Source organism: Melanerpes formicivorus, unplaced genomic scaffold, assembly GCF_026170545.1.
Source record: "Melanerpes formicivorus ecotype bairdi unplaced genomic scaffold, bMelFor1.0.p_v2 SCAF_12, whole genome shotgun sequence".
Classification (NCBI taxonomy): domain Eukaryota; kingdom Metazoa; phylum Chordata; class Aves; order Piciformes; family Picidae; genus Melanerpes; species Melanerpes formicivorus.
The window spans coordinates 3338199-3358121 of NW_027142364.1; the positions used below are offsets into that span (position 1 = coordinate 3338199).

Below are 19923 nucleotides of genomic sequence, written 5' to 3' on the forward strand. Positions count from 1 at the left end.
ATTCCTCAGTCATTATCTGTGAAAAGCTGCTCTGATGCATAGGAAATGGATGGTATGTGTATCACTGAGATCTCCCCTCTGGCTTATATGGATCCCCTTATCTGAAAGAGGTGATAACAGGAGAACCAGAACCTAATTCCACTGAAGGGAGTGCCCAAATTCCCATTTGACCCCACAGCAGCAGAGCCAGCATCCACCTCCAAACCCTAAAATGCCCAGGAATGCATTCAGCCCAGGGATCCAAGCCTCCAGGGATCCAAAAATCTCAGAGTCTTTGGTATTGGTACAAAATCTAACAGATGCCAAAGTTCACCCCAGCGATGAGACAAGAAACACACCCAGCGCTAGCAGTCAGCAAAAACAGGGCTAAACCCCAGCCCAGGTTTGGGCTGATGCCAGGAGGAGTGCAGGCAGCAGCATGCCAGGATGACTCCTGCCCATCCCCCTTGCCTCCATACCTTGCCCGAATGGGCTGGGAGCCCAGCCGGGGCCCCAGGGCACTGCCATTGCCTGGGGAGTTCTTCCTTGCCAGAGCAGGGGATATGGAAGTGGTTCGTTGAGGCACCTGGAAAAGAACGAAGACATCTGCTGTCACTCAGTCTGTCCCATCACCATGCCAGGCAGCCACTGGCACACCCGAGAGATCACCTCTCAGCATTGCCTCAAGCCTGGATTTACAGCTGATTGCCCACTCAGAGATAGGCAACACTTAGAGCAACTATAACACACAAAGCTCTTGGCTTTCAGAAGGAATCACCTGAGTCAGAAACCAACTGTAAGGTGTGGTCAGAGATGCTTTTGGCCAGAGAAACCCTAAGCAGCCCATGGAGCTACCATCAACCAGGGAACTCACCTCTTCAAACACGAATGTTTTTACACACAGAGAGATAATTAATATCTAACAAACCCCAGAAGAGTAATTTTTAAGGTAAAATTCAGACTGAAGTGCATTTCAGTAGCCATTTTTTGCATCTCCAATTCACATAATAATAGAATGGTTTAGGTTGGAAAAGACCTTTAAGACTGAGTCCAACCATTAAGCTAAGTATTGCCAAGTCCACCACTAAAACATGTCCCTCAGCACCACATCTCTATGGCTTTTAAACAGATCCAGGGATGGTGACTTCACCACTGCCCTGGGCAGCCTCTTGCTGGGCTTCACAACTCTTTCAGGGAGGAAATTTTACCTGATATCCATCCTGAGTCTCCCCTGGCACACCTTGAGGCTGTTTCTTCCTATCCTTCCTATTGCTTGTTGCTTGGTGTGGCAGTTTATTTCTGTCTGCTCATTAAACCACAACACTTGGCAGAAGAGACCAACCCCCACCTCACTACAGCCTCCTTTCAGGGAGTTGGAGAAGGCCAGAAGGTCGCCATTTCTCCTAGTCAAACAACTCCAGTTCCCTCATAAGATGCGTTCTTCAGACTCTTCATCAGCTTCGTTGTTCCTCTCTGGACCCACTCCAACACCTCAGTGTCCTTCTTGTGGTGAGGGGCCCACAACCAAACACAGTCTGAGTGTGAACATTTATTTCAACACATGGCAGCAGAGAGAATGTGAACAAACAAGAGGGCTGATGGCGGACAGATGCAGACCAATCCACCTAACACTTGCATGAAACACTATGGCCTTTGTTGAGCTTCAGATGCCGCTGCCAAATCCCACTGCTGGCAGGACAGCTGCCCATCAGCACTAGCATAGAATCATAGAATTGTTAGGGTTGGAAGGCACCATCGAGTTCCAACTCCCCTGCCATGGGCAGGGACACCTCACACTAGATCAGGTTGCTCACAGCCACCTCCAGCTTTAATAACCTCCAGGGATGAGGCTTCTACCACCTCCCTGGCCAACCTGTTCCAGTGTCTCACCACCCTCATGAGGAAGAACTTCTTCCTCACATCCAATCTGAATCTACTCACTTCTATTTTTTTTTCCATCTCCCCTAGTCCTATCATTACCTGATACCCTAAAAAGTCCCTCCCCAGCTTTCTTGTAGCCCCCTTCAGACTCCAGAAGGCTACAATAAGGTCTCCTTGGAGCTTTCTCTTCTCCAGACTGAACAGCCTCAACTCCCTCAGTCTGTGCTCACAGGAGAAGAGCTCCAACCCTCTGATCATCCTCGTGGCCCTTCTCTGGACACACTCCAGCACATCCAGATCCTTCCAGCAGCAGAAATCCAATGCCAAGCACAGCACAGGGGTGCTATGCTGGGTAACCCTGGAGCCCAGCCTTGTCCATCAGGAACACGGGCATCACTGTGGGGCAGTAGGTAATGGTGGTCTCATCCCCTGAGGAGAGGTACAACGATACTCACCATGCAGTACCTTGCACCAGGTAACAGAGGGCTCAGTGGCATTAGCAAAAATAGGCTTAGACATTTCTTTTTGAGAGTAAAGACAGAGTTATGTTAGGCAAGATAAAAAGATTGAGAGAGAATGAGCTTTGCAGCCTGTGGCATCGCTACCTACAGCTTGTCTCAGTAAGAAGCCATCTCCTCTCCAGGTCGGGCATCCTGCGGTTGGGACTTGAGAGCTTTTTTTACCTTCCTCTGAAGCATCCAGCCATAAGCACTGGCAGAAACAAAACCCTGGACCATACAGACAGCTGGACCTGCCTCATGGGGCAGTCCTTTTGTTCCCACTTAAAAACACATCAAGCAGTAAAATGTGAAGTCAGCTTTCTCCTGGATATTACTGCTGACACGACAGCCTTAAATGAGATCTGGTGGGGACCCACTCCAGAGCTCATGTTCCCTCAGCCAAGGGGAAAACACTCAGTGCTGGAAAACAGCTTTTTTCCAAGGAGCAGGTGCTATGGTCTCACCGTGCATTGCTGCAGTTAAGAGATGCCCAACTCAAGGCAAAAGGCAGCAGTAAATTCCCAGGGATTTTTCAAACTTAGGTTCAAACCAGGCAGCCACTCTCAAGCACTACCAAGGAGCAAAGCACACCAACACCTCCACGAGCTGTTGGCTTGTTGTTCCTCTTAGATGAGCACTGATATCTCCTCTTGCTTGGTGGTAGCAGAAATAGGGAAATTATTAACACCTGTGTCAGACTACCACAGATCCCTTGCACAGGGAGGCTTACCTGATAGCTGGGATTTTGCTCTTAAAAAGGCAAGTCACTTCATTAACACAGAGAGAAAATGCCTCTCAATCAGGGACAAATGCTGCCTCACTGTCGCTAATCAATTCCTAATCATTTTTCTCCTGTAAAAATCCTCCCAGGCTCAGCACTGATTCACTCGGAGGGGAACTTTAATGGCCAAGTTCTAATTCTTCCAAATTGAAGGTGTATAAACAAGGCGATCGAAATCCTGGTCCAGAAGAGGCTTTAATTAAGGAGGCACTGCCAGACACTGCCAAAATGTCAACGAATGTATAAAGCTGCTGGAGCCCTTACAAGTCTTCCATCAAATATTGATTGCAACTGGGGGCACGGTACCAGACTGCAAAGGACGCATCTTATTGAGTATGACAAATTTTTATGTTCCTATAATTCTATTTAAACAGAAGGTTGTTTTGATCCGAGGGAAAGGAGATATCCATTTATTTTGGCCTCTGCCTGAGCTCGAGAACTTTCTGTGCTGGAGGGCAATGCTATTTTGCAGCAAAAAGTGGAGCTGGCTCCCAGCATCTTGTGCAAAGCCTGCCTCAGGAAACGCAGCCCCCCGGGCAGGTCGGTACCTGCCACGGAGCCGCAAGGGTGAGCTCCTGCCCGCTGTGCGCTGCTGGAGGTGCTGAGCAGAGCAGCAGGGACTCAGCTGAGAGATTGCCTCTTTGAGTGCTGAAAGTGAGGAGCGATAGTGTTACCTTTGGTGGAATGTCTTCCTCCTGCCGTAACCAAGAACTTCGGTCAAACTTTTCAATGCGAGGGGGCAGAGGAGGGTTTTCTGAGGTGGGGTCCGAGTTCTGCCTTGGCATCTCAGTGCGGTGAGAGGTCACCGTCAGAGCCTCCTGAAACCCAGCCAGTCCCTTTGCAGGCTGTTCATGCAGTGACTGAGACCCAGACAAGGAGCTTCCTTGGGATTTCACAGTGACCAGATGTGGAATCTAAGCACCAAGTCAAAACAGAACTATCAGTACAAAATGGGAAAAAAAAATATCAAAAAGATATTTTAAAATTTGATTTATTTTTTTTTTTTGGTTAAAAAACAAAAAAGTAGTGATTAGCACTTTGGATGCAACTAAAAAGCCCCCTCAGTTTGAGATCAGCACTGCCTTGGTTTCAGGAACCTCTGACTTTTATCACTTCAATGCAAGATCTATTAAAAATCATGCTCACACAGCTCAGCCTTTTAAACTCAGGCAATGTCCTGCCCCAGTCCTGGCTGCTCCTGCATGCCCAGGGTGCTCCAGCTCATACCCACAGCCTTGCACCACTCTGGGGGTATCACGCTAGGCTTGGGCAGGGACAGGCTGCTGCCTCCTGCCAACTCTCTGCCCACCCCACGCTCTGCCTGCTGAACTTGCAGCTCCTCAGGTTGTGCTGATAATGAGCTTTGGCATGGATTTTCCCTGTTAAAAATGAAAAAGTAAGTAAAAAAAAAAAAAGAGAAGGAAACGATAAAAAAATGATAATAAAATTGTCAGCAATTCTGAGGCATAGATGGCTTAAAAAAAAATTATCTTGAGGCATGAGTTTCTATAGGTCTAGGTAGTTCCAATCTCACTGATCAGCCCTATAGACCTAAAGTTATGAGTGAAAGGGACACTGACATCTGTTTGGGGAACTCCGAAGAATTCACAGAGGTAGAGCTGGTGACATCAGAGCTTCTTCCCAGGACCCTGTGAGCTCCACTACATTGATAAAGCCTCTTTCTCTGGAGACTTTCAAAACCTGCCTGGATGCATTCCTGTGTGACCTGCCTTACGGGATCCTGCTTCAGCAGTGGGGATGGACTGGATGATCTCTGGAGGTCCTTTCCAGCCCCTAACATTCCATGACTCTATGATACCATGGGGCAGCAACTTTTACTTGATGTGTCTATGTCCATGGGCATGTATCCCATGTGTATGTGCGCACATGCACACGTTTACACCAGTCTCAGGGTTCCAAGCTACTTTTTCCTGAGTATTTTATTGCCAAACACAAGTCTTTCTTTTAGCTGTTGGTAATACAGGTCACCAAAAAGGTCACTGCAAAGTATTTGCTCAAGCAGATTACAGTGAAACAGGGTTTTACCCACTTCCTAACATTTACAGGCCAAGCACATTGGGCAAAAAAAAGCTCTATGTGCAAGGGCTTTCCTGCCTGTATTTTGTTTCAAGCTGGCATTGTGCTGCTGTCCTACAGGTGCATGCACCACATGTGGATGGCACATAGTTGGCAGCTTTTCCCACAGAAAGCCCAAGCTGGACTCAAAGCAAAGGCTTTGGACTTCCCTCTGAAATCCCTGGTGGTGTCTGCAGACTTGCAGGAGCAATTCCAGGGTCTGGACCAGAACCAGCACTGACACTCCTACAGCTTTTGGTGGGTGGTAGAGTACTTACAGACCTCGTGGCTGGGAGGAACTTTAAAATAATGATACCGCTCCTCTGTGACGGTCATGGTGATCTATGCCCTCTCCAGATGTGTTTGTGACTGATGTCAACTCAATGGAAAATCAAAACAAAACCTTGAATTGAAGCAGCAAAGAAAGCAAACCCTCTTTCTGATGATCCTCAGCATCAAAGCATCCCGGGTCTTTTGTACCAGGCACTGTTTAGTCGTTTAGATTAACCAGATCCCAAGACAAACAGAGCAACTGGAGCAGCCCAGTGGCTCCTCTTGGTCCTCCAGCTTGTTTCTGGCAGTAACTAGTATGTGATGCTTCAAAGGAAGGTATAAACCAGCGTGATGTTTCTAACACATGGAAGTGACAAGAGGAATACGCTCATGAATGTAGATGCTGCTCTTACTCACGAGGACACTCAAGGCTGAGACAGCAGAGAGCAAGACACTATTTCCCTTGAATCTGCTCTTTGTCCTGTAACCTTACCAGCACCCCCAGCATCCTGGCTCTGCAGGTGAGCCTGCCGGGGCAGCACCATTACCTGTGGGTCCACAGGCCGGAGCAGGGGTGGGGTCCGTGCCGGCTGCACGCCGCTGATGCTGAAAGATTCCGAGCGAGGAGGCAGGTTGGGGTCAGAAATCCTGTTGGCCACCTTATGGGGCATGGCTGGCGAGCTCTGGCGGTTGAGCCGGGAGCGCTCCTCCACCTGTGGTGAGACAGAGTGGGTGAACACCCCAGAAAAGGTTATTGCCAATTAAAAACCCTAGGTAGGCACATCCTTGCAGGTAGTTGTAGAGAGCAATGAGGTCTCCCCTCAGCCTCCTCTTCTTCAATCTAACCATCCCCAGCTCCTTCAGTCATTCTTCATAATGTTTATTCTCCAGGCCCTTCCCCAGCTTTGCTATCCTCCTCTGCACTTGCTCCAGCACCTCCACATCTCTTTGTATTGAGGTGCCCAAAACTGGACTCAAGCTGTGGCCTCACCAGTGCCAAGTACGGGGCACTGTACAATCACCTCCCTACTCCTGCTGGACACAGTATTTCTAATACAAACCAGGATGTCATTGGCTTTCTTGGCCAGCTGGGCACACTGCTGGCTCATATTCAGCCTCTTGTCTATTAGAACCCTCAGGTGCCTTTCTGCCAGACAGCTTTCCAGCCACAGTTCCCCGAGTATATACAGTATCACAGTATCACTAAGGTTGGAAGAGACCTCAAAGATCATCGAGTCCAACCTGTCACCACAGACTTGAACACCTCCAAGGATGGTGACTCCACCGCCTCCCTGGGCAGCACATTCCAATGACTAATGACTCTCTCGGTGAAGCTCTTTGTCTTTAGGTATATCATATATAGTATGATCATGTTTGTATCACCCCTTCTCTAGGCAAACCTGCTACAGCAGAGGGGTTAGGCTAGATGATCTCCAGCAGTCCCCTCCAACCCCCACCATTCTGTGATCATGCAACACAAGGTACCCAGCAGACTGTGCAATAAATGCAGTTTAAAGACATCAAAAGGACTAGCTGTATTTATGCACATAATTCATTGCTAAATATGAAATAGAGAAATGAAAGGCCACGTGCCTCAGAGAGGTGTTTCTAGAAGATGACTCCTGAGAAGCTCTCGCTTCTTTTCAAATGTATTTTGAAGCCCCTTTTTTCTTCACTGCTATAAACACCACCACGAGGAGTGCTTTTGTTTGATCTGAATAAAGGAATAAACATGGCAGCCAGAAAATGGCTGGCTTTGATCTAGATTTAGTGAGTCTGGCACCTTGTCATGTATGGCGGCATTAAAAAAACACCCTCTTATTACTGATAGAGAAATAAACCCGAAGCCCACTGCTTTCAGCTCCCCGTGATGGCAACAGAGTGGTTTCAGCTAAGCCAGCCATCGGTGCAGCCTGGGTGCTCCTGCAGTCAGCCTGTGTGCATTGATATTCATGCAGCATATGCTATGCAGAATTTTCAGATACCTCCAGATCTGACGTAGCTTTTCATTTACGTCCCCTTCATGTCTTAAATGCCCTTAGCAGGGCTTGATGCCACCACCTACAACGTCACGTTCAAAGGCAATCTTTGAAACAGCTCTGCTTGGAACGACGCACTGCTCGCCTTTAGGTAAATAACGACTCAGGAAACGAAAGAGCCATGGTATTAATATAAATGAAATCTTTTCCTCTTTTAGATTCCTCAGCAGGAGTCAAGAGGTATGAGATTTGTGTTCTGGACTCTTCCCTTTCCAGCTCATGAAGGATCACCCAGGCCACTGCTGTGTCCTAAGAGGTCATCACAGCTTCCACAGGTGCTGCCCTTGAGCTAGCGGAGGCCACAAATAACTCAGTTCAGTGATGCCCTTGGAAGTGGACACATGTGTGGAAAGAAAAGCGGGGCAGGGAGGAGAACTCCCTCTGGACAAGGCAGCACAAGCACAGGCCAGGTCCAGTACATCTCCTTATCAGCCAAGGCTTGGCACGAACACTGGCAGGCAGAGACGGTGCCACTGCCGAGCCCTCTGGCTGCTTGCTGGCGCTCTCTGGCACACTGCCAAGCCCTAATGTTCAGCAAATTATGAAGGACTTCAAAGCTTGTGTGGAGGAGAAGGCAGGAGAGTTATGAAATGAGGATGTCTGTCCTGGGAAGGGAAAAGTCTCTTGGTTTCCCACTGCCAGTCTCCTCACTAGCACTCTGTTGCCCCAGCACAGCAGAGGGATGCTCTTGGGACTCTCCAACTGTATTTTGTGGAGCTTTGTTGACTCCAAACACAGGCAGAGGGAGGAAGAAGCAGCAAAACCCTGCAGGAACTCATCATTGCTCCAGTTCAAGCCACCTCCAACTGAACTCAAGATTCCTCTCAAATGGAAAACATCCTTAGCAGCTTCTGTGCATGTCCCAGTGGAAGGCTGCTAATGTTTTAATACATCACTTCAAAGCCAGAGAAGGATAAAAGCCACAGGGTATGAAGGAGGAGCTGATGTGCACGTTGGTTGCTGCAGAGAGCAGCACGACTCATGACGCACAACCCAGCTCTGAGCCCTCAGGAAGCTCTGAGATGCAGGAAAGCACTGTAGGGCTTGGCCACCACACAGACAACGTCTGCTTAAACCTATCCCCTCCTTTATGCATGGTCATCTATGGCATATACCTGCCCAAGCTCATCCTTCAGCCGCCCAAGCTTCTTTGTCACTGATAAGTTAGACCTGGCTATCAGCCTCACTTTTTTTTAGGAAGCAGAGGAGTAACAGCAAGAGCTGCTAATCACAGTAGTGCTGCTTAAGAGTCCTAATGTCATGTCCCTGACTAGATCACCAGAGGGTTCCAACGCGATGTCCAAAAGGGCCCAGCTGGCCCTTGATTTTAAGAAGATATGTGCCTGGGTAAACAGGGCAGGTCTGGGACAGCACTGAAGTCATATCCCAGGTTAACTTTCAGTGGATAACTCTCCACTCATAAGAAGATGACTAGAAGGGACAGCAAATAGGGATGTGCATTCATGTGTGCTGTATGGGGCTTTGAGCAGCCAGGTCTAGTGGAAAGTGTCCCCGCCCAGGGCAGATTGGGGTTGGAACTAGGTGATAGTCAAGGACTCCTTCCAACCCAAATCATCTTATGATTCTATCACTGACCAGACTGTTTTGTTTAGCATAAAAGAGAAATCCTTGACTGTGCTGTGGGGAAGCTATGAAAGGTGCAGTACAGCCTGGTTCCTAACCCAGGTTCACCAACAGGCCAGTTTCTTAACAAGGAGACACAGGGACATAACTGCAACATGAGTCGCCAGAACTTTACCTTGATGCTTTACCCCACATCTACAGGGTCATGGAGTCACCATATGAAGACAAGTGAGATGGGAAAATGAGTGCATAAAGGAGAGAAAAGCAGAGAGTGACACAGCATGGGGAGAACTCAACTGTGGTGACTGAGCTCCTGAGAGAGAAGATGTGAAAGCAAAGAGCAAAAAACCAAGGATGGTATGGGACAGCACGCAAAATCCGCAGGAAGTAGCCCAAGAAGCTCTGCAGAGCCTCCAGAAAATGTAGGCTAAGCACCAGACTTGTCTTTGTTCCCCAAGGAAAAGCAAGTCTCAATATTTCAGTTAAATTAGCATGCAGAGGCTGGGTATGGATGTTAAACTACAGCAAGAACCACAGCAGTCTAAGTATTAGCATGAGACTATTTGCAAGGCCAGCAAGGCTGGTGCCTTGCTGTATGCAAAGCAGCTGAAAGTCCTAAAACAGGGCACGGAGGCAAGTGTAGTTTGGGGAAGTTCCCAAGGGTGTTGTGTCAAGGCAGTACACATCAACTACTGCTCCCAAAAGCAGAAAGATGCCACAGTTGCTGCTTTGAGCATTTAATTAGAAACTAGAGTGACACAGCTAAAGAATAAATGGTTTGGAGAGCTTATTGGTGGAAGCTGGAGACGTTCCCCAGCAACAGGAAACCTCATCTGATCTCATCTGCTTTCAGCAAAGGCTATGAGGCCACATTCTGCTGCTCTTATCCACCTTGTACAGTTCCCAATGCCCTGCTTCCAGCGACAGCATCAAAACCAGACACCTCCTCCACGGAACAGAAGACATGGGCCTTTGTGTTTGAAATGGAAAGCCAAATCCAGCACTTTTCTCCTTCACCCAGATAAAGAATAAGATTCCTTTTCATGTATCTTTTGTTATAGTTTTGAAGACAGTGCCAGAGGTACCTCAGCAACTTTCTAAAAGACTTAGTCAAAACCAGGCAATGAGAGTTTACCCCCCTTTTCCTACTTGCTACCTACTCTCAGCATTCCTGCAGATGGGCAAGAGAGACCCCGTTCTACAAGAAACTGCAGAGGCACCACCCAGGTGGAAGCCTCTCCTGTCAGAGGTGGCTCAGCACATCTGGAACGTCTCATCTGCACACCCCCACTGGAAGGGCTGGAGAACAATGCTGCAGGTCCATGAAAATATGTCATCTGGCACATCCTCACCAAACAACTCTGAAGACTAAACGGGAAGGGAATGGGGGAGAAACCCAAGGGAAAGTAAAGAGGGGAAAAGTTTTTGACACCCTCGTTGATTTCTGTGATGGTTTAGAATGGCTAAGAACTGTTCCAATTAGTTGCTTAGCATTAATTGGACAGCTGGTTTAATTTCTTGAACCTTTGATGCTCGCAGGCATTGCGGATGCAGCTGAAGGCTGTCGAGGGGAAAGACCAGGAGACAGCTACGTGCTGGACGATACATCACATCTCTGCCAGGACTAGAGAGTGCCAGACATTTGGCAGCAGAGCAGTGATCCTGCTTAGTAGGAAGAACAGGCAAGTTACTGAAAGATCTTTCTGCCCAGGAGTAGGGTTACAAAACCCAAACTAACTCCACACAAAGAACTTCAGAAAAATTATTAGTAACAGTGAGCAGCAGTCTTACTGGAGCCACCACAAAGAGATTAAGGAGAAAGAGTTTGCATCTAATCCTGAAACTGCACTGCACCCAATGCATGTCTTCATCTTTTCAAGACTCTTCAGCCAGACAATAATTAATATTCAAGGTCTCACAATTGTTACAATTCCTGCTTTTTGCTGGAGAGAAAAAGAAATCTGGCAGTGTGGCTTTGCCTTCCCAGAAATCATGAAAGAAAAGCAACCCCAAGAGATACAGCTCAGAGCACAGGAGGAAAAACTATCTGGTCTCCGTGTGACTATGGGAAACTGGATTAGAATGGAATAGAATCAACCAGGTTAGAAAAGACCTTTCAGATCATCAAGTCCAACCTATCATCCAACACCATCTAATCAACTAAACCATGCAACCAAGCACCCCATCAAGTCTTTTCTTAAACACCTCCAGGGATGGTGACTCCATCACCTCCCTGGCAGCCCATTCCAATGGGCAATCTCTCTTTCTGTGAAGAACTGCTTCCTAACATCCAGCCTAAACCTCCCCTGGCACAGCTTGAGACTGTGTCCTCTTGTTCTGGTGCTGGTTGCCTGGGAGAAGAGACCAACCCCCACCTGGCTACAACCTCCTTTCAGATAGCTGTAGAAAGCAATAAGGTCTCCCCTGAGCCTTCTCTTCTCCTTGATAAGCAACCCCAGCTCCCTCAGCCTTTCCTCACAGGGCTGTGCTCCAAGCCCCTCACCAACTTTGTTGCCCTTCTCTGAACATGTTCCAGCAACTCAACAACTTTCCTAAACTGAGCCCAGAACTGGACACAGGACTCAAGGTGTGGCCTAACCCATGCTGAGTACAGGGACAGAATGACTTCCCTGCTTCTGCTGGCCACGCTGTTCCTCATACAGGCCAGGATGCCATTTGCCTTCTTGGCCACCTGGTCACACTGCTGTCTCATGTTCAGCCTACTATCAACCAGTACCCCCAGGTCCCTTTTTGCCTGGCTGCTCTCCAGCCACTCTGACCCCAGCCTGTAGTGCTGCATGGGATTTTTATGGCCAATGTGTAGAACTCAGCCCTCCCTATTTGCCCTGACCTCCTGCAGACATTCCAGGAAGGAGCATCAAGAAACCCCTGGCATGTCCTCAAGTCCCCAGCTACACTGAAGCCCTCCAGGAGGAATCCATCCTTCTCCTTGTACGCCCTTATGGAAAATTCTCCTTCCTCCCCTCTCTCTGCTTGCACAGACATAGATGCAGACACTCGCACAAGGCACTGAACTGGGAGTGTTTCCAGCACAGCTAATGGCACCTGCTGGAGGCTGACCCAGCAGAGCTCAATCTGCCAATGCATTTTTGACCAAACCACATGCCAAGCCCTGCAGATGAGCCCCACCATGGTCCTTGCTCTTGCCTACCTCCTTGGCCCACGCTGGCTTCTCGCTGGCATTTATCCCTTCTTTGTAATGGTAGAGGGGTTTCTTCTCTGCCGGCCTCTGGTCCTGCCGCTGCTGCTGCTGCTGCTGCTGGAGGGACACCAGGTAGTCCCTCTCCTGCTGGAGCTGCCTCTGCAGCCTCTCCGCTTGCCGCTGCTCCTCCAGCTGCTTGCGCTTGTACTCCTAACCCAGGAGAAAGCACAGTGACAAGGGTGCCTGGCCAGCCTGGAAAGGCAGGGCTGCAAACTCCAGGGCTGCTTGGGTGGAAAATGGGGCCCTGAGTATTTGAAAGGCTGTTTTCTGGAGAAGCTCATTTTGAAAGAGCTGCAAAGCATCCCAGAAGACAGACAGCTGGGAGGACAGAGCCAACAAATGCAGAGTTGTGATCCCACTGCTGACACTTCGCAGCCAGTGAACTGCCCTGGCTGCTGGGAATGAGGGCACACCCTGCCAGATCCCCTGAAGTCCGTATAGGAGTTACCAGTGATTTTGCCCAGATATTTTTGGATGGGAAAAACAAAAGATCAATCCAATGAGGTACTAAACATCATCAGGTCAGACAAAAGCTGGCTGAAGACAAGTCCTCCCTAAACCCAATTCACTGGTTGTGGGAAGGGCAGCACAGAAGAGCCAACTGTGTGATCCTTCTGAAGCCCATCGCTTTGTGAGGTTTAATGAGCAAATAATTTGGAAAGGGACTTTTTAATATGCAAGGGCTTGTGTGAGGGGTTTTTCTTTTCCCTAAACAAAATTAGTAGCAAGAGCAAAAAAGAATAATCCCTGGGGATCGAAGATGCAAACAGCACAAGAGGGAGCACACAGCATTCCTGCGAGGAAAGGAAAACAAAAGCCTTCACTTGAAACACAAAACCCCACAGGCAGGGTGGGTTTGCTGGGTGTGGTCCCGCAGCAGCTCGACCACACTCCCCCCATGCTGCAAACAGCCCTCAGAATGACACAGCACCAAAGAGGCTGCTCCTCTCTCAAAGGCAGGAGCATGCTGATGCCACGGAAGAGATGCAACCAGAGAGCCCTGTGCCACGAGGCACCCGGTCTGAACTGGCTGCAGGGAAACTGAGGCATGCTTAGAGCCACAGAGCCCGGCAGGAGGCTCTGGGTCTGGCTGTGACAGGGGAGCCCCCCACATCTCAGCATGGCAGGAGGCACCTGGGGCACACGGGTGCACACGGGCACATGCGGACACGACACAGGCAGAAAGCGGCAAGCGTGGCCAGGGCTTCCCATTTACCAGAAGTAGTGCTTGCTCCTGCAACAACTGCTGCTGCAGGATCTCTAACTGTCTCTGCTCCTCCTCTAACTGTCGCCTGATGTACTCCTGGAGGCATGGGCAGCAAGGATCAAAGGAAAAAGAGAGAGAAGGTAAAAGAGCCAGTATTTCCCAAGAGCAAGGAGAATGAGGTGGGAACCCACATCCACCCCACCTGAGAGCCAGCACCGGTCAATCAGCCCAGGCACCCTCCGTCCCTGCCCAAAGAGCCCAGGGTGTCCACCACTCTGCAAGGGTAAAGAGTGCAAACCACCGGGAAATGGCCAACATTAACTGGGAGCACCACAAAACCCCACTCTGAGAAAAAGTGGGTGGGAAAAATCTGTGTCAAGTGTCCTCAACATCTGTGGGCCAGCAAGTTTATTTCCACAAGGAAATAAATGACAGCAGTGGAAAGTGGCACACACAGCGCTAACAATTAAGCAATTTGCTCTCAAGTAGCAAAAAATAATTGTTTGTGAGAGAATCTCTGATTAGAGGAAGAGGCCTTCACCCCACTCCTGCCAGGTTACCTGCTCGTGCTCCGCACGCCGCCGCTCCTCCTCCCGCCGCATCTGCTCCTCGTAGTGCCGCCGCTGCTCCCGCTCCTGCTGCTTCCGCAGCTCCTTCTCCCGTCTCTGTTGCTGTGGGGACAGAAGACATGGCTCAGCACCCCTGATCCTTTCCCCAAGAGCTCAAGGTCCTCTGCATGACTTTTGGGGAGTCACCTTTACCACTGACCCACAACATCCTCGTCCACTCAAGGAGATGCTCTCCAAGGAGGCAGGTCCATTTAGGGTGGCAGAAGGGCTTGCTGATCCCACCTCATCCTAACTGGCTCCAGTACCCAGCAACAGCTATGGAAAGCCTGCAGCATCCTCCAAACCAGTCCCAGATCATGCACGCAATCCCATTTCTTCTCCCACTTGCAGATGGAGCCACATGGGCAGTGCACTGGTTCCCACTGACCAGCATGTCTGTCTGGTGGGGTCTCAAGCACGCAGGAGCTGCATGAGCCCATTGCTTAAAGGAACTCCTATCTCAGCCCCAAATGCAGCCACAAGGATGAGGGAAGGTGCTGGGGGTCCTACAACCTGCCAAGAGGGGAATGCATTCCTCTTAACATTTGCTGAAACCAGCATTGAACACAGAAGACTCCAAATCCAAAGGGTTTCCCTTTTTGAAACACAAAAATGAGCAGGATTGGGGGACTTCTCTTGCAGTCCTTAGGCCACCTCTATTACCTCCCTCCTGGGTGATACCTTTGCTTGCGCTTCACTCTGTACCATCTTTCCTGGACAGCAGTCAAGGGATAATGACCACCTAAGCGGTCTCCTGAGAGCCATCCAGCATGCCCTGGGCACCCAGGTGACAGCTGCAGCCCCAGTTTTTAATCATTCCTCCAGCCACCTAAACCACCCTTGCTCTCCCTCCCTGAAAGGAGAGCCTCATAGCAAGCTGCTGCCTTCCTCTGCCATGGAATCAGGAGAGACAGAAGCTGCTCTGGGCCACATCAGCAGAGGGCACTCAAAAGCCAGTCTTGGCTCTGGGGCTCCATAGCCTGCCAGAAGTCCATCAGTGCTGCATGGCTGGGCGCAGCAAGGTGCATGCCGCACTAACAGGGAGCAAACTGCTGAAGCATAAACCTCGGCCTTTTTTCTCCCTTTTTCTTACCCCCAGTGTCAATGTGCAGGCACTGGAGGAGCTGGCAATGCCATGCTCTCCCTAAATCACAGGGACAGCTGAAGCTGGCAGCTGACTTCCATGGCTCTGCCTGAAGAGCTGGCTAAGCCAGCCAGAGACAAAGATGCTTCCACTTGGAACTGCTGCTCTGCAGTGAGCCTGGGCTGTATGGATGGATGGATTTGACATCTGCATCTATCTGCAGAGGAGACAACTATCCAGAAATAAGTATCTATCCAGATAGCTTCTATAGAGATGCCTATCCCTATTATAGATACCTGTCTACAGAGATACTACATAAGATACTGTAGATACTATACAGATCTATCTCTATAATAGATAAATACAATAGATCCATCTCTAATGTATAGAACAGATCTAATGAAAGTAGATTATAGATATCTATAGAGATAGTGCATTAACATTATAGAGAGAGATATCTCTCGGAGATATCTAATACAATGGATTAATCTTTAATATATATATTTAGAAGATACCTAATAGATTCTAGATATCTATAGAGGTATTACATAGATATTATAGATACTATATAGGTCTAGCTCTGTATCAGCTATAAAAACAGGTCCATCTCTTGTATATATTTATAATAGACATCTATGATAGATATTTATTATGAATATCTATGATCTAGATATGTCTCTGTACGTACATCAATATATATCTATAGAGAAATTGCACTGATACTGCAGAAGTATACAGATCTATCTCTACAAGGTATCTAATACAATACATTAGATAATTAGCTCTAATACAATTAGATCTTTAATACATAAGATATCTAATACAGCAGGCTACAGTTCTATATTGGGATACTGTATTGATATCACAGAATTATATAGATCTATCTATATAGCTATCTATCTACCTGATCTAGTGTGAGGGGTCCCTGCCCATGGCAGGGGAGTTGGAACTAGATGACCCTTGAGGTCCCTTCCAACCCTAACAATTCTATGATTCTATGATCTCTACAAGATATCTAATGCAATAGATTCACCTTTAATATACATTCACATCTAATACAGTAGATTATAGAGATCTTAGAGATATTGTATTGATGTTATAGATACTACATAGATCTATATCATAGTATCATAGTATCATAGTATCATTCAGGGTTGGAAGGGACCACAAGGATCATCTAGTTCCAGCCCCCCTGCCATGGGCAGGGACACCCCACACTAGATCAGGCTGGCCAGAGCCTCATCCAGCCTGCTCTTAAGCACCCCCAGGGACGGGCCTCAACCACCTCCCTGGACAACCCATTCCAGGGTTTCACCACTCTCATGGTGAAGAACCTCTTCCTCACATCTAGCCTGAATCTCCCCACCTCCAGCTTCATTCCATTCCCTCTAGTCCTATCACTACTTGAGATCCTGAGAAGTCCTTCCCCAGCCTTCCTGTAGGCCCCCTTCAGATACTGGAAGGCCACAATTAGGTCACCTTGGAGCCTTATATAATAGATCTCTAATATCTCTAATAGTTCTACTCTATTAGATACCTATTATAGACAACACAATTGTATGAGAGATAGTAAATTTATATTCTACACCTGTTCTACAGTCTACAGAACAGAATTTAAAGGACCTCTGCACTCTGCCACAGCCATTCTCTATTCTATGTATCTCTCCCTGTATGTCTCTAGAGATAGCCATCCACATCTGTCTTTACAGACAGACACATATAAAGACAGAGCTATCTACAGGCAGATCTATAGGTATTTTAACACACATTTAAAGACACCTCCCCATCTCAGTACAGGGAGGAGCCGTTGCCTGTCTGGCTGCTACCTCCTCACCTACAGGTGACATCCACAGCCACCCTGCACAGGGACAAGGATCAGTTCCTCTGGCTTCACGCTGGAGCCGCAGCAGTGCCACCTATAGCCACATTCATCAGCGCTGTTCCACTCGCCTTGGGGAAGGAAAACCACATCCAACCTGCAATAACCTGGCAGTTCCAGACTCTGGCGTGTCCCACACCTGCTGCAGTCACTGGCCCTGCCCACGTTGGAGTCAGCCACATGTTACTCAGCTGCCTGTGGATCTTGGAACTCCATGCTAGAAACTGCAGAGGACACGCCACCAGGATGTCACCTCTGCAGAGGAGACCTTACTGTGGCCTTCCAGTATCTTAAGGGGACCTACAAGAAGGCTGGGAAGGGATGTTTTAGAGTGTCAGGTAATGATAGCACTAGGGGGAATGGAAAAAAAAATAGAAATGGGTAGATTCAGACTGGATGTTAGGAAGAAGTTCTTCCCCATGAGGGTGGTGAGACACTGGAACAGGTTGCCCAGGTGGTAGAAGCCTCATCCCTGGGGGTTTTTAAGGACAAGTTGGATGTGGCTCTGAGCAACCTGATCTAGTGTGAGGCGGCAGGGGGGTTGGAACTAGATGATCCTTGAGGTCCCTTCCAACCCTAACATTTCCATGATTCTATGACAGCAATACATGGGATTTCTTGGCTTTGCCAGTGCCCCCCAACCTCCTTAGATGATGTCACTTTAGTGATGGCCACTGCTCCCCTGCCCTCAGGAGCATGGATCTTTTGACTAGCAGCTTGAATACACGTTGCCCTGAGCTTCCAGTCACAGTGTGAAAAAAACACTGGTTTTGGGGTGGGTTTTAATGCTTTATTTTAGTTAAAATAGCATACTGCTGAATAAAGCACATAATGGTTGTGTAGGCTGGGCTTGGCTGGCAGGAGGCAAGGTCCTGAATGCCACTGCTGTTTCTTAAATACAACCCACCTGATCGGTCTTTATCTCCAGCCCGGCAGGCGAGCAAAGCCAAATCCCTCCAAGGAAGGAGGCAAAAGAGTTTTTCCCAGGGAGGAAGCAGTGTACCACCATCCTCTCAGGGTACCATGTGCCCCAGTGGCCCTGGAGAGCTTGCCCCACTTCTAGCCTCTCTCCTACAAGTCAGCATCTAACCACCAGCCTCCTCTGCACAGCAAAGCCTACTTAACCCTAGGAGCTGGGATCTGAGATGCCCAGGCACAGTTTGCTTTCAGAGCCAGGCCTGATGCTCTTCTGCATATTTAAAGGACCTCTGCACTCCACCACAGCCAGGCTCATGGGGCCGAAGCTGTGAGTGGGATGCAATATATGCATTCATGGAGGCCAGCAGCACAGCACTTCCCTCCAGCTCAGCAGCACTTTTGTCAGGTCACATTATAAGCAAGTCATTTGTCACAGTCGCATTATGAGCACCTTCAGCTAAACACCACGGTGCTGCCCAGGCCTCCCGGCAAGCTCAGCTGCCTTCCTCGCACGGCCGCTCTTGCACAGCTGCCAAACATCTGGAGGGGACATGGCACTGCAATGGGTGAAACCTCCAGCAATACCCCATCTTGCCTCCACCCCTGCTGAAGCCAGTGCCGAGCAGCACCAGGATGGTTGGGACCCTGTTTAAATTAGGGCTTGAGCTCAGGGAGATGCAGCAGAAAACTGCCTGCGAAAAGTGTTCACAGAAAGAAAAATTTGCCTCCTTTCCTCCCTGTTTTCTACCCTCCCTCTCCCACTGTGAATGCACACTTCCCACGTTTGTCCAAGCCTGAAACTACTGTGTATTTACACTACCCAGATCTATTATTCATGCAAGGCAAGAGTGCCAATTAATTAGGACTGCATTTATATAACTCTGCAGGTAAAGCTATATGTAGCTGCTTGTAAGCCAGGATGGGATCTTATTTGCGCTGCACCAGAAATGACAGGCTTTGAATATTGATGAGGGAAGACACACGAAGGCAAAACCTCTGGTGAGAAGGCCCTTGGAGGCCTGGCATGAAACAAGGACTTCAAAGGAGCAAGCTCCCTTTGCTAGATTAGACGCATTCAGGGCTCCGAGCGATCAGCGAGCTGCAGCCACCCTGTGAACCTGGAGAAGCACCAGCATTTGCAAGAAGAGGCTCCTGGAAAGTTCAGCCATTGCTCCCAAACATGAGCATGAGCCAGAAAAGAAAGAGAAGGGGAATTCCAAGTGACAAATGAAAACAAATATTCTAGGTGGTTGCATTGTTGTGACAGGCTCATTTATCTGAGCCACCAGGGAAAGAGTGACTGTAGCTGGAACATCATCTTTCCTGACACACCAAGCACTGGAGCATGGAGAGGTGTTTCCCACTGGTAAAGAAACCGGGTCAGAAGTTCCCACCATGGCAAACAGGGATCTGATATGCTCTGAACCATCACAGGAGCTTTTAGCTGGGATCGCTGTGAATGGATGCTCCAAGCAGGAAAAGGCTCGCGCTTCAGAAACCAGGAGTTCTGTGTGCTTTCTAACCAGAGAAAGAAGAGGGAGACCTAAGGCTTAGCACATACCTGTACTGCAGGAGCTGCTGTACTGCAGCTCTTCTTGGAAACAGGTACAGGACTGCTGCCAGGCCCGCTGCAGTGCCCTGCGTGCCCACAGTACTGCGAGGAGGCTGTCATCTTAATGAAAATGTTCCTACAAGCTATGTGACACCTGCACATGTGAAGAAATCACCAGCCACCATTTCAGCTAACCTAAATTTATCTATAATTAATTGCTGGATTTCTGGTTTTTTTTTGCATTGCTTTATATAAGCTTCCAGGAGATGGTCTTCTGCTTGTTAACATAGAAAAGAGCTGCAGCAATTTTTCATCCCCCTGAACATCCAGCTCTGTAAC

At 48.6% G+C, this 19923-nt stretch overlaps 1 protein-coding gene across 6 annotated transcripts in view; it reads right to left on the reverse strand.

Moving 5' to 3' along the window:
- Positions 1-19923, reverse strand: part of TNIK (TRAF2 and NCK interacting kinase) — a 200695-nt gene that overhangs the window by 36241 nt on the left and 144531 nt on the right. For 3 of the 6 annotated variants that reach the window (XM_068145000.1, XM_068144996.1, XM_068144997.1), the window contains exons 13-18: positions 14104-14214; positions 13553-13639; positions 12286-12486; positions 6039-6203; positions 3816-4055; positions 459-565 (exon numbers count right to left, since the gene is read on the reverse strand). In XM_068145000.1, the coding sequence (XP_068001101.1) occupies positions 459-565; positions 3816-4055; positions 6039-6203; positions 12286-12486; positions 13553-13639; positions 14104-14214 (911 nt within the window). The remainder of the gene's footprint in view (positions 1-458; positions 566-3815; positions 4056-6038; positions 6204-12285; positions 12487-13552; positions 13640-14103; positions 14215-19923) is intronic. The other 3 variants (XM_068144998.1, XM_068144999.1, XM_068145001.1) reach the window with 2 other exon arrangements.